An 11,882-nucleotide genomic window follows, 5' to 3' on the forward strand; every position below is an offset into this window, starting at 1 on the left:
AAAAATGAAAAAAGTGTCTTTCTTTTAAAAGAGTTGATATTGATTATATAATAAATTACAAAATAAATCAAAATGTGGGTAAAACCAAATATTTGCATAAGACAAAAAATTTAAATTTTAACATAAATTATTTACGTTTTAAACATATTTAATGTGAGGTAGGGCCCCCCTGGAACTCCCAGGAGGGCAAGAGAACTACTGCCCCCCCCCCTAGGTACGCCACTGGCAAGAGAGATTGTATGATGAGGTGGGAAATATAAGTATTCCTTAGAACTGCAAGAACTGCCACTAGAGCGGGGGAAGGCAGGCGGCCATGTGCCACCACTATTTCCTCTTCCGGGCCACATATCTTTTTAAATGGTACATTTAGGGCCTTTAAAGTGTGATTTTAAAAAATCCAGCCACGTCACGCAAAAAAAGCACAACTCAAACCATTTTTTCAATTCTACATAAGATCAATGTGTTATTATTTAAAAAAGAGGTCGTTTGTTTTAGATTTTAGTAGTTAAACTAAGTAATTTTTCGTATTGTGGGAGCAGAGAAAAATTGTTCATAGTAGTCTGAAGAATAAGAAAAGATTATTAACTTACGCTTTATTATAGATTTTATAAAAAAAAAACGGTTTTTAGCAAACCCCCGCATATCCTGGTTTTCAAGTACCCCAGCAGAGATAGGGTTAACACATTGCACATTTTCACCCTTCAAAACTAAAGTGTATTTTATGGTGCGTCATTTTTAATATTCATATTGCTCTAAAATATAAGCCATTTTTTTAATGAAAATCAGAATTTAGATTTGCAAAGAAAAGCTTTGCAGTTTACATTAAAGGGAATCATCCTTTTTTCATATTAACACTTTAATATAAAGATATAAATATATATTTTTTGCTTGACGCGGCTGGATTTTTGAAAATTACACTTTAAAGACCCTAAATATATCATTCAAAAAAGTAGTTTTGCCTGGAAGAGTCAAATGTGGTGGCACGGAAGAGGAAATAGTGGTGGCTCATGGCTGACGGAAGAAAAAAAAAGCTAATATGTGGCCCTGAAGAGGAAATAGTGGTGGCTACTGGCCGCCTGCCTTCCCCCGCTCGCTACTGTGCCGTGCCCGTGATGCTGTAAGAGAGAAAAAACGGCCTGAATTGGGACTAGAAGAGAAGAGCAGGGGGGGAAGATTTGGTGGTAAAAGGGGAATAGGTTGAATTCGGGTTCTGCGGCTAGGACAGGCTAGGGAGCCAAGTTCCGCGGCTATGACAGTCTAGGGGGCTGAGCGCTGCGACCACACGACCAATTACATCTATGTGTTGTATTTGAGATCAATGTATAAAATTGATAGGAGGGGTGGTGGAAGGGGGGGGGAGGGTCCAAAAATCGTATTTTGGAAATTACCTTCAGTTCTTATTACAGATTTATTTATTCAATATTATTTTTATGACGGAATAAATCTTTAAATCCATTTTTATTCATATCCTTCTATGNAATAATATATATCTATATTAGATTAATGAGAACAGAATAATATATATCTATATTAGATTAATGAGAACAGAATAATATATATCTATATTAGATTAATGAGAACAGAATAATATATATCTATATTAGATTAATGAGAACAGAATAATATATATCTATATTAGATTAATGAGAACAGAATAATATATATCTATATTAGATTAATGAGAACAGAATAATATATATTTATATTAGATTAATGAGAACAGAATGGTATATATCTATATTAGATTTATGAGAACAGAATGGTATATATATATTAGATTAATGAGAACAGAATGATATATATCTATATTAGATTAATGAGAACAGAATGATATATATCTATATTATTTATTTCAGAAAAATTGGCTTATAAGATGAGTAAGGAATGGAATGCAGGAACCTTCAGCTGCTGCCACGATGTTTCAAACTGTAAGTTTTAATTGTCTTTTTTACAAAACAATTAAAGGGCTTGTTACCATCTTTAACAAAACTGTATAAGGGATTGTTACAATCTCTAAAAAATCATTGAAAAATAGTAACTATTTGACCAAAGCATTAAAGGGGTTTGTAACCATCTTTAACCAAACCATTAAATGGAGTATTAGCATCTTTAACCAATCCATTAAATGGAGTGTTAGCATCTTTAACCAAACCATTAAATGGAGTGTTAGCATCTTTAACCAAACCATGAAAGCGATTGTTGCAATTTTTAATCAAACCATTAAATGGATTGTTACCATCTTTAACCAAACCATTATTTGGATTGTTACCATCTTTAACCAAACCATTAAATGGATTGTTACCATCTTTAACCAAACCATTAAATGGATTGTTACCATCTTTAACCAAACCATGAAAGTAATTGTTGCAATTTTTAACCAAACCAACTAACTGATTGTTACCATCTTTAACAAAACTATTAAATGGATTGTTACCATCATTAACCAAACTATTAAATGGATTGTTACCATCATTAACCAAACCATTTAATGGATTGTTACCGTCTTTAACCAAACCATAGAATGGATTGTTACCATCTTTAACCAATCCATTAAAAGGATTGTAACCATCTTTAACAAAACCATTTAATGGATTGTTACCCTATTTAAGCAACTATTAAGGGATTGGTACTATATTTGAATCAAACATTAAAGGGGTGGTTACCATCTTTAATGAAATCATAATGGACTTGTTACTGTCCTCAATCTAAACAATAACCTCTATATATTGTATCTAGGTTGTATGGGAACCTTCTGTACTCCGTGTCAGGTTTACTCTAATGCTGAGAAGCTGGAGGAAAGTGGATTCCTCTGCTGTCTTCTCAGGTAAATTAGGTTCTGGTTGCTTAATAATGATTGCTTGGCTGNGCACTCCCTTTAAGATCAATTATTGATTGCTCAGAAAAACTAAAAAAGTGAATGATTAAACTAAATATAAACTATTTTCAGCTGTATGCTTCCCTGCGTACCTATCTTTATGTTGAGAAGTAAGACTAGGGAGAAGCATAATATTGAGGTAGATTTTAGAATTAATCAAAATATCAAACTTAAATTATTTGAGGATTATATTTAAGGGGATTGTCAACATTTTTTAAAGAATAACTTTAAAAGAATTTATTTTAGTTTATTTTTGTTTTGTTTTTATCCTCTTGTACGTTTGTCTTGTATTACAAGACTTTGCAAATCTAGAATTCGCTGATTACAGTGTTCTGAATGTTTCTTTGTTTTGATTTCAAGCTTTCTCTTTCCTTTTCTCAGAATTTGTTTTTGTTCCATCTCTTATCATTGCTGATCGCAGCGCTGAATATTTCGAATATTTTTTCACTTTTTGTAAAGTGTTTATAACTGCCTCTGCATAGTCCCCCAGCATAAGTATCACTACATTATATCCACATAATAAGAATATTTTTCTTAACACTTTGGATGTTTTATAGACCAAATTGGTCTTGTAAACCATTGGTCTTCATATTCCAATTTTTTACTTTCCTATTTCATTGATTTTAATCTTCATTCTATTTACATTTTTTCAATTCATTTGTTTAGATTTTATTCTTGTATGAGAACTTTTTCAATTCATTTATTCATATTTTGTTCTGGTAAAAGAACTTTTTTCATTTCATTTGTTCATATTTTGTTCTTGTAAAAGAACATTTTTCATTTATTTGTTTATATTTTGTTCTTGTAAATGATCATTTTTAATTGAATTGTTTATATTTTGTTCTTGTAAAAGAACATTTTCAACTTATTTGTTTACAATTATTTCTTGATAAAGAACACTTTCAATTCATTTGTTGATATTTTGTTCTTATAGCCGAACAGTTTTCAATTCAATTCTTTATATTTTGTTCTTGTATAAGAACTTTTTCAATTCATTTGTTTACATTTACAAATTTATTTGTTCTTGTAAAAAAAATCATATTTCAATTCATTTATTCATATTTTGTTCTGGTAAAAGAACATTTTTCATTTCATTTGTTCATATTTTGTTCTTGTAAAAGAACATTTTTCATTTATTTGTTTATATTTTGTTCTTGTAAAAGAACATTTTCAACTTATTTGTTTACAATTATTTCTTGATACAGAACACTTATCAATTTATTTGTTTATATTTTGTTCTTGTAAAAGATAATTTTTAATTGAATTGTTTATATTTTTTTCTTGTAAAAGATAATTTTTAATTGAATTGTTTATATTTTGTTCTTATAAACGAACATTTTCATTTTATTNACGTATTACTCTCCGGGAAATTTAAACAGTGTATAAACATAACTTAGCTTTGTCGTAGGAGGCTGAGTTTTTTTTTGCATGCAAACTTAAACTTTTGTTTATTACATGCATTTTTAGGTTTTGAACAGATACAACTTTTGTCAATAAATCAATCTTTATTTCATTAATTGCATTTAAATTTATCCTGACACCCTTGAAACACATATAGAATGAGATACATAAAATAATAACAAGATTGGAAGAAGGAATTCATTTTCTAGGTAAAAATAAACCTTGGAGCATTCTGACTGGCGCGCTAGTAGCCAACAATTACCTTATGGGTCATTAGCACAGAGTTTATTTGTTGTATATCGTTTCATAAGTAATTTGGCACAAGGAATTCATTTCTGAGGTCAAAATATCTGAAGCGCGCTATTAGCCAACCATTACATTGAGGGTCATCTTGGCACATATTTTACATGTTGTATGTTGATTTATAGGTAATTGGGCGCGAGGAATTTATTTCTGAGGTCAAAAAAAAAGATTGGAACATTCTGACTGGTTCGCTAGTTTATAGCTATACACTATTTAAATTTCCAGTAGAGTAATACATTTTGTGCCCCTCCCCCCCCCCTTATAAAACCATCGATGAAAAAAATGTTCCTCATAAATCTTGATTTCTTTAATATTTCAGACTGCGAATGAGCTTCAGTAGTTTTCTGAGAGAAACCTATGAATCAACGAGTGAAGAAAAACTCCTCCTAGCCTATATATTAATATACAATTATACTGCACAATTAATTTACGATCTTTTACAGAAAAATATTCTTTGCTATCTTTTTATCAGTACAATTTCTTACATGGTGAAATATACATTTTGAACAGGGGCAGATATAGGGGGGGCAGGACCCCCTGAAATTTTCAGAGGGGGGCAAAGCCCCCTGAGATTTTTAGTCAAAAAATGTTTGCAATTTGATAAATCATATGTGTTCCCGTTTTTCAAGAAATTTGATCATTTAATGGAAATATAATATTTAATGAATAATTGAATCATCAGAATGACAAAATATTTTTCTAGCTTGTTAAAAATAAAAATTTCAGAAAAATCGGGTTGTAAGATGAGTAAGGAATGGAATGCAGGAACCTTCAGCTGCTGCCACGATGTTTCAAACTGTAAGAATTAATTGTCTTTCTTACAAAATAATTAAAGGGCTTGTTACCATCTTTAACAAAACTATATAAGGCAATGTTACAATCTCTAAAAAATCATTGAAAAAATAGTTACCGTTTAACCAAAGCATTAAAGGGGTTTATTACCGTCTTTAACCAAACCATGAAAGTGATTGCTGCATTTTTAAACTAAACCTTTTAGTGAATTGTTACCATATTAAAAGAAACGATTAAATGGATTGTTACTATCTTTAACCAAACCATTAAATGGATTGTTACCATCTTTAACCAAACCATTAAATTTTACCAGCTTTAACCAAACCATAAAATGGATTGTTAGCATCTTTAACCAAACCATTAAATGCATTGTTACAATCTTTAACCAAACCATTAAATGGATTGTTACCATCTTTAACCAAACCATTAAATGCATTGTTTCCATTTTTAACCAAACCATTAAATGGATTGTTACCATCTTCAACCAAACCATTAAATGAATTGTTACCATCATCAACCAAACCATTTAATGGATTGTTACCATCTTTAACCAAACCATTTAATGGATTGTTACCATCTTTAAACAAACCATAAAATGGATTGTTACCATCTTTAATCAAACTATTAAGGGATTGGTACTATATTTGAATCAAACATTAAAGGGATTCTTACCATCTTTAATGAAATCATAAATGAAGTGTTACTGTCCTCAATCTAAACAGTAACCTCTATATATTGTATCTAGGTTGTATGGGAACCTTCTGTACTCCGTGTCAGGTTTACTCTAATAGGGGGGGGCACGAAACGTATTACTCTCCGGGAAATTTAAACAGTGTATAAACATAACTTAGCTTTGTCGTAGGAGGCTGAGTTTTTTTTGCATGCAAACTTAAACTTTTGTTTATTACATGCATTTTCAGGTTTTGAACAGATACAACTTTTTGTCAATAAATCAATCTTTACTTCATTAATTGCATTTAAATTTATCCTGACACTCTTGAAACACATATAGAATGAGATACATAAAATAATAACAAGATTGGAAGAAGGAATTCATTTTCAAGGTAAAAATACACCTTGGAGCATTCTGACTGGCGCGCTAGTAGCCAACAATTACCTTATGGGTCATTAGCACAGAGTTTATTTGTTGTATATCATTTCATAAGTAATTTGGCACAAGGAATTCATTTCTGAGGTCAAAATATCTGAAGCGCGCTATTAGCCAACCATTACATTGAGGGTCATCTTAGCACATATTTTACATGTTGTATGTTGATTTATAGGCAATTGGGCACGCGGAATTTATTTCTGAGGTCAAAATAAAGATTGGAACATTCTGACTGGTGCGCTAGTTTATACCTATACACTATTTAAATTTCCCGAAGAGTATTACATTTTGTGGCCCCCCCTCCCCCCCTTATAAAACTATAAATGGAAAAAAAAGTTTCCTGATTAATCTTGATTTATTTAATATTTCAGACTGCGAATGAGCTTCAGTAGTTTTCTGAGAGAAACCTAGCTATGAATCAACGAGTGAAGAAAAACTCCTCCTGGCCTATATATTAATATACACTTATACTGCACAATTAATTTGCGATCTTTTACAGAAAAATATTCTTTAACTATCTTTCCATAAGTACAATTTCTTAAATGGTAAAATATACTCCTTGAACAGGGGCGGATACAGGGAGGGGGTGGCAGGACCCCCTGACATTTTCAGAAGGAGGCAAAGCCCCCCTGAGATTTTTAGGCAAAAAATGTTTGCAATTTGATAAATTATATGTGTTCCTGTTTTTCAAGAAATTTGATCATTTAATGGAAATATAATATTTAATGAAAAATTGAATAATCAGAACCATAAAATATCTTTCTAGCTTATTAAAAATAAAAATTTCAGAAAAATTGGGTTATAAGATGAGTAAGGAATGGAATGCAGGAACCTTCAGCTGCTGTCATGATGTTTCAAACTGTAAGTTTTAATTGTCTTTTTTACAAAATAATTAAATGGCTTATTACCATCTTTAACAAAACCACACATGAGATTGTTACAATCTCTAAAAAAAATCATTGAAAAATAGTAACCATTTGACCAAAGCATTAAAGGGGTTTGTAACCGTCTTTAACCAAACCATGAAATGCTTAGTTACAATCTTTAACCAAACCATTAAATGGATTGTTACCATCTTTAAGCAAACCATTTAATGGATTGTTACCATCTTTAACCAAACTATTAAATGGATCGTTACCATCTTTAACCAAACTATTGAATGAATTTTTACCATCTTTAACCAAACCATTAAATGGATTGTAACCATCTTTAACCAAACCATTAAATGGATTGTTACCATCTTTAACCGAACCATTAAATGGATTGTTACCATCTTTAACCAAACCATCAAATGGATTGTTACCATCTTTAACCAAACTTTTAAATGGATTATTAACATCTTTAACCAAACTATTAAATGAATTTTTACCATCTTTAACCAAACCTTTAAATGGCTTGTTACCATCTTTAACCAAACCATTAAATGGATTGTTACCATCTTTAACTAAACCATTTAATGGATTGTTACCATCTTTAACCAAACCATTGAATGGATTGTTACCATCCTTAACCAAACCATTAAATGGATTGTTACCATCTTTAACGAAACCATTGTATGGATAGTTTCCATATTTAAGCAAACTATTAAGGAATTGTTACCATCTTTAACCAAACCATTTAATGGATTGTTACCATCTTTAAGCAAACCATTAAATGGATTGTTACCATCTTTAAGCAAACTATTTAGGGATTGGTACTATGTTTGAATCAAACATTAAAGGGATGGTTACCATCTTTAATGACAACATTAAGGGCACGGCCCGCTTATATGTATGCTTCTATCTACCGATCTTTGTCGGTGGGCTACGCAGCTGTTATATCTCAGTAGACCCTAGATATTTTTAGGAAATTTCTAAAACCTCTGCATAGCAAATTTTAGGTTTTACTATAACAAATTTTTATTCTTGCTATTTGTTCATTCTATAAAAATAATTTGTATTTTTTAAAAAGTTTGAAGTGAAGTTCAGGGTCCAGATTAGAGAAGAACTTTCGTAGATAGTGAGCCCTGGAGTAAGCAGAAATGAGATACTGTAGCTAAAATCTTGTGATCATAGCATTTTCTTCAAAGAGTTGGTAGCATGAAAGGCGCCTTGTTTTCAGAATTCCAAAATGTGGTCTGCCGTTTTTGTACCTTAAGAATTGACCAAGATATTGAGACATTTGTTTAAAATTCAAAATTTTAAATATCAGCAAGGTTGTTTAAATCTTTAGTATCTCCAACAATTTTTATATACAAAGGAGGCTAAATTTTTATAATACAAAGAAGGAGACTAAATCTTATCAAGTTTTAAAGACTTACAATGTTTTTCTATACTCCTTTAACATCTATAACTTTATGAAAACCAAAGACAAATTGTAAGTTCCAGGGTCCAATGTCTAACGTACTGCATAAAACCTCAGCGAAAAAATTACATCAAACCTTGACTATGATATATCATCTATGATTAAGGGATGGTTACCATCTTTAATGACAACATTAAGGAATTCTTACCATCTTTAATGAAATCATAAAGGAAGTGTTACTGTCCTCAATCTAAACAGTAACCTCTATATATTGTATCTAGGTTGTATGGGAACCTTCTGTACTCCGTGTCAGGTTTACTCTAATGCTGAGAAGCTGGAGGAAAGTGGATTCCTCTGCTGTCTTCTCAGGTAAATTAGGTTCTGGTTGCTTAATAATGATTGCTTGGCTGTTGGTTAGTGGTTGCATGGCTGCTGGTTGCCGGTGGATTGTTGTTGGTTATTTGTTTATGGTTTTTGGTTACTGCATGAATGCTACAAACTGGTTTTGGTTGCTGTTTGCTGGTGTTTGGTTATTGGATGCTATAGTTACTAGCTATTTATTGCTTGTTACTGGAAATGTTTGCTGGGTTGTTCGTTGCTAGTTAGGAGTTGCTGGTCAGGGGTCACTAACAATTAGATGCTTTTACTGATTTTTTGGTTGCTAGAATTGCTGGTTTTCAGTATTTGGTTGCTGATTGCTGATTGCATGCTAGTAAAGATCTTAACAAACGCTGATATAAAGGGAGTGTTCGCGAAAAATGAAAGGGGGTATAGGCTTAATGCGATAAAAAAGCGCTATTGATCGCTACTAATCTTACTTCTATCTGTTGCGTCTATAAGGAGAAAATTGTTAAAGACGAATAACTTAGCGGCCATACAAATTGAGAAAATTGCAATATACTACTTAGACCATAAAAAATCAATTTAATTTCAAACAATCATTTAGATATTACAATCTACAGTCATCGATTATCTTTCGTCGCATTTGTATATAGTTTATATTTTATAATATTTTTTTTTTTAGGAAACGTTTTCAACAGATTTCGAAAATTGTGAGTGGTGTGCAGCATTCTTAGATAGTTGCGCAAGCGACAAGAGAAACAAACAAATTAATTAAAAAATATTATAAAATATAAACCATATACAAATGTGGCGAAAGATAATCGATGACTATAGGTTGTAATATCTGAATGATTTGTTTGAAATTAAATTGATTTTTTACGGTCTAAGACGTAAGTTGCAATTTTCTCAATTTGTATGACCGCTAAGTTATTTGGTATGAGACGTCTTTGACAATTTTCTCCTTATAGACGCAACAGCTAGAAGTAAGATTAGTAGCGATCAAAAGCGCTTTTTTATCGCACTAAGCCCATACCCCCTTTCATTTTTCGCAAACACTCCCTTTAAGATCAATTATTGATTGCTCAGAAAAACTAAAAAAGTGAATGATTAAACTAAATATAAACTATTTTCAGCTGTATGCTTCCCTGCGTACCTATCTTTATGTTGAGAAGTAAGACTAGGGAGAAGCATAATATTGAGGTAGATTTTAGAATTAATCAAAATATCAAATTTAAATTATTTGAGGATTATATTTAAGGGGATTGTCAACATTTTTTAAAGAATAACTTTAAAAGAATCTATTTTAGTTTATTTTTGTTTTGTTTTTATCCTCTTGTACGTTTGTCTCGTATTACAAGACTTTGCAAATCTAGAATTCGTTGATTACAGTGTTCTGAATGTTTCTTTGTTTTGATTTCAAGCTTTCTCTTTCCTTTTCTCAGAATTTGTTTTTGTTCCATCTCTTATCATTGCTGTTCGTCTCGCTGAATATTTTGAATATTTTTTCACTTTTTGTAAAGTGTTTATAACTGCCAGTGCATAGTCCCCCAGCATAAGTATCACTACATTATATCCACATAATAAGAATATTTTTCTTAATGCTTTGGATGTTTTATAGACAAAATTGGTCTCATGAAACCTTGGTAAAGTAAAATTCCTTTAACTTTCTCGTGAAGTAGTTGTTAATAATTATAATATTCTGGGATTTCTGTTAGATACGTTTTTTATGAAAATTTTAACTAAATTTTTTAATATAATTTTTGATTTTAACATTTTAACAGTTTCCAGGACAATTTCTTTTTTTCTATATTTGTCTTCATATTCCAATTTTTTACTTTCTTATTTCCTTGATATTAATCATTTTATTTACATTTTTTCAATTCATTTGTTTAGATTTTGTTCTTGTATGAGAACTTTTTCAATTCATTTATTTTTAATTTGTTCTGGTAAAAGAACTTTTTTCAATTACTTTATTCATATTTTAATCTGGTAAAAGAACATTTTTTATTTCATTTGTTTATATTTTGTTCTTGTAAAAGATAATTTTTAATTGAATTGTTTATATTTTGTTCTTATAAACGAACATTTTCATTTTATTTGTTTATAATTATTTCTTGATAAAGAACACTTTTCAATTAATTTGTTCATATTTTGTTCTTATAGCCGAACAGTTTTCAATTCAATTCTTTATATTTTGTTCTTGTATGAGAACTTTTTCCATTCATTTGTTTACATTTACAAATTTATTTGTTCTTGTAAAAAAATCGTTTTTCAATTATTTGTTTATATTTTGTTCTGGTAGAAGAAAAATTTTCAATCAAATTGTTTATTATCTCATCTCAGTCTAAGTAATATTTGGGCTAGGTTTCAAGTTTATTTGAGTGAATGTAAACAATATCTTTAGCTAAAAGGATTAAATACTTTTGTAAACATTTAGAAAACTATACAGTTTTGAGGGGAAACACAAATAGAGGATAAAAATAATTCTTATTCATTCAAGAAAATAAATGGAAAGGGCCCAAGATAAGTTGGATTTCCTCAAGAAATGCTTATGCAGAGTTTTATATTGATTGGAATTCTAAAATTCAGCCTTTTTTAACCTTCAAGCTATGAAAAATAGTCGTAACTTGTAAACTTATTTTTGAGGCTGTTGTTAAACCGAATTTAATCTGTTTTTCTTTTATAAAAGTTTGAAATTAAGTAAAATTGAATGCAATACTATATTTCAGGAAATTTTTCACGAGTAAAATAAAAACAAATACTAACCTCTAGTATTTT

At 30.3% G+C, this 11,882-nt stretch overlaps 2 protein-coding genes across 2 annotated transcripts; both read left to right on the forward strand.

Moving 5' to 3' along the window:
* The first annotated feature begins 1,858 nt into the window (after positions 1–1,858).
* On the forward strand, positions 1,859–3,071 carry LOC111716958 (cornifelin homolog B). The gene is made up of 3 exons (XM_023492471.1): positions 1,859–1,928; positions 2,737–2,824; positions 2,948–3,071. The coding sequence occupies exons 1-3, from the start codon at positions 1,874–1,876 to the stop codon at positions 3,069–3,071; spliced, it is 267 nt and encodes an 88-aa protein (XP_023348239.1). The 5' UTR covers positions 1,859–1,873.
* Positions 3,072–6,846: 3,775 nt separating this feature from the next.
* On the forward strand, positions 6,847–10,361 carry LOC111716959 (cornifelin homolog B). Its single transcript, XM_023492473.1, has 3 exons — positions 6,847–7,340; positions 9,044–9,131; positions 10,238–10,361. The coding sequence occupies exons 1-3, from the start codon at positions 7,286–7,288 to the stop codon at positions 10,359–10,361; spliced, it is 267 nt and encodes an 88-aa protein (XP_023348241.1). The 5' UTR covers positions 6,847–7,285.
* The last annotated feature ends 1,521 nt before the right edge of the window (positions 10,362–11,882 follow it).

Source organism: Eurytemora carolleeae, unplaced genomic scaffold, assembly GCF_000591075.1.
Source record: "Eurytemora carolleeae unplaced genomic scaffold, Eaff_2.0 scaffold2258, whole genome shotgun sequence".
NCBI classification, from domain to species: domain Eukaryota; kingdom Metazoa; phylum Arthropoda; class Copepoda; order Calanoida; family Temoridae; genus Eurytemora; species Eurytemora carolleeae.

Bases quoted from the DNA above. Each gene is read 5' to 3' on its own strand.
- LOC111716958 (XM_023492471.1), top strand. From the start codon at position 1,874: ATGAGTAAGGAATGGAATGCAGGAACCTTCAGCTGCTGCCACGATGTT. The intron at 1,929-2,736 runs GTAAGTTTTAAT...TATTGTATCTAG, and splicing joins CTGCCACGATGTTTCAAACT to GTTGTATGGGAACCTTCTGT. The intron at 2,825-2,947 runs GTAAATTAGGTT...AACTATTTTCAG, and splicing joins TTCCTCTGCTGTCTTCTCAG to CTGTATGCTTCCCTGCGTAC.
- LOC111716959 (XM_023492473.1), top strand. From the start codon at position 7,286: ATGAGTAAGGAATGGAATGCAGGAACCTTCAGCTGCTGTCATGATGTT. The intron at 7,341-9,043 runs GTAAGTTTTAAT...TATTGTATCTAG, and splicing joins CTGTCATGATGTTTCAAACT to GTTGTATGGGAACCTTCTGT. The intron at 9,132-10,237 runs GTAAATTAGGTT...AACTATTTTCAG, and splicing joins TTCCTCTGCTGTCTTCTCAG to CTGTATGCTTCCCTGCGTAC.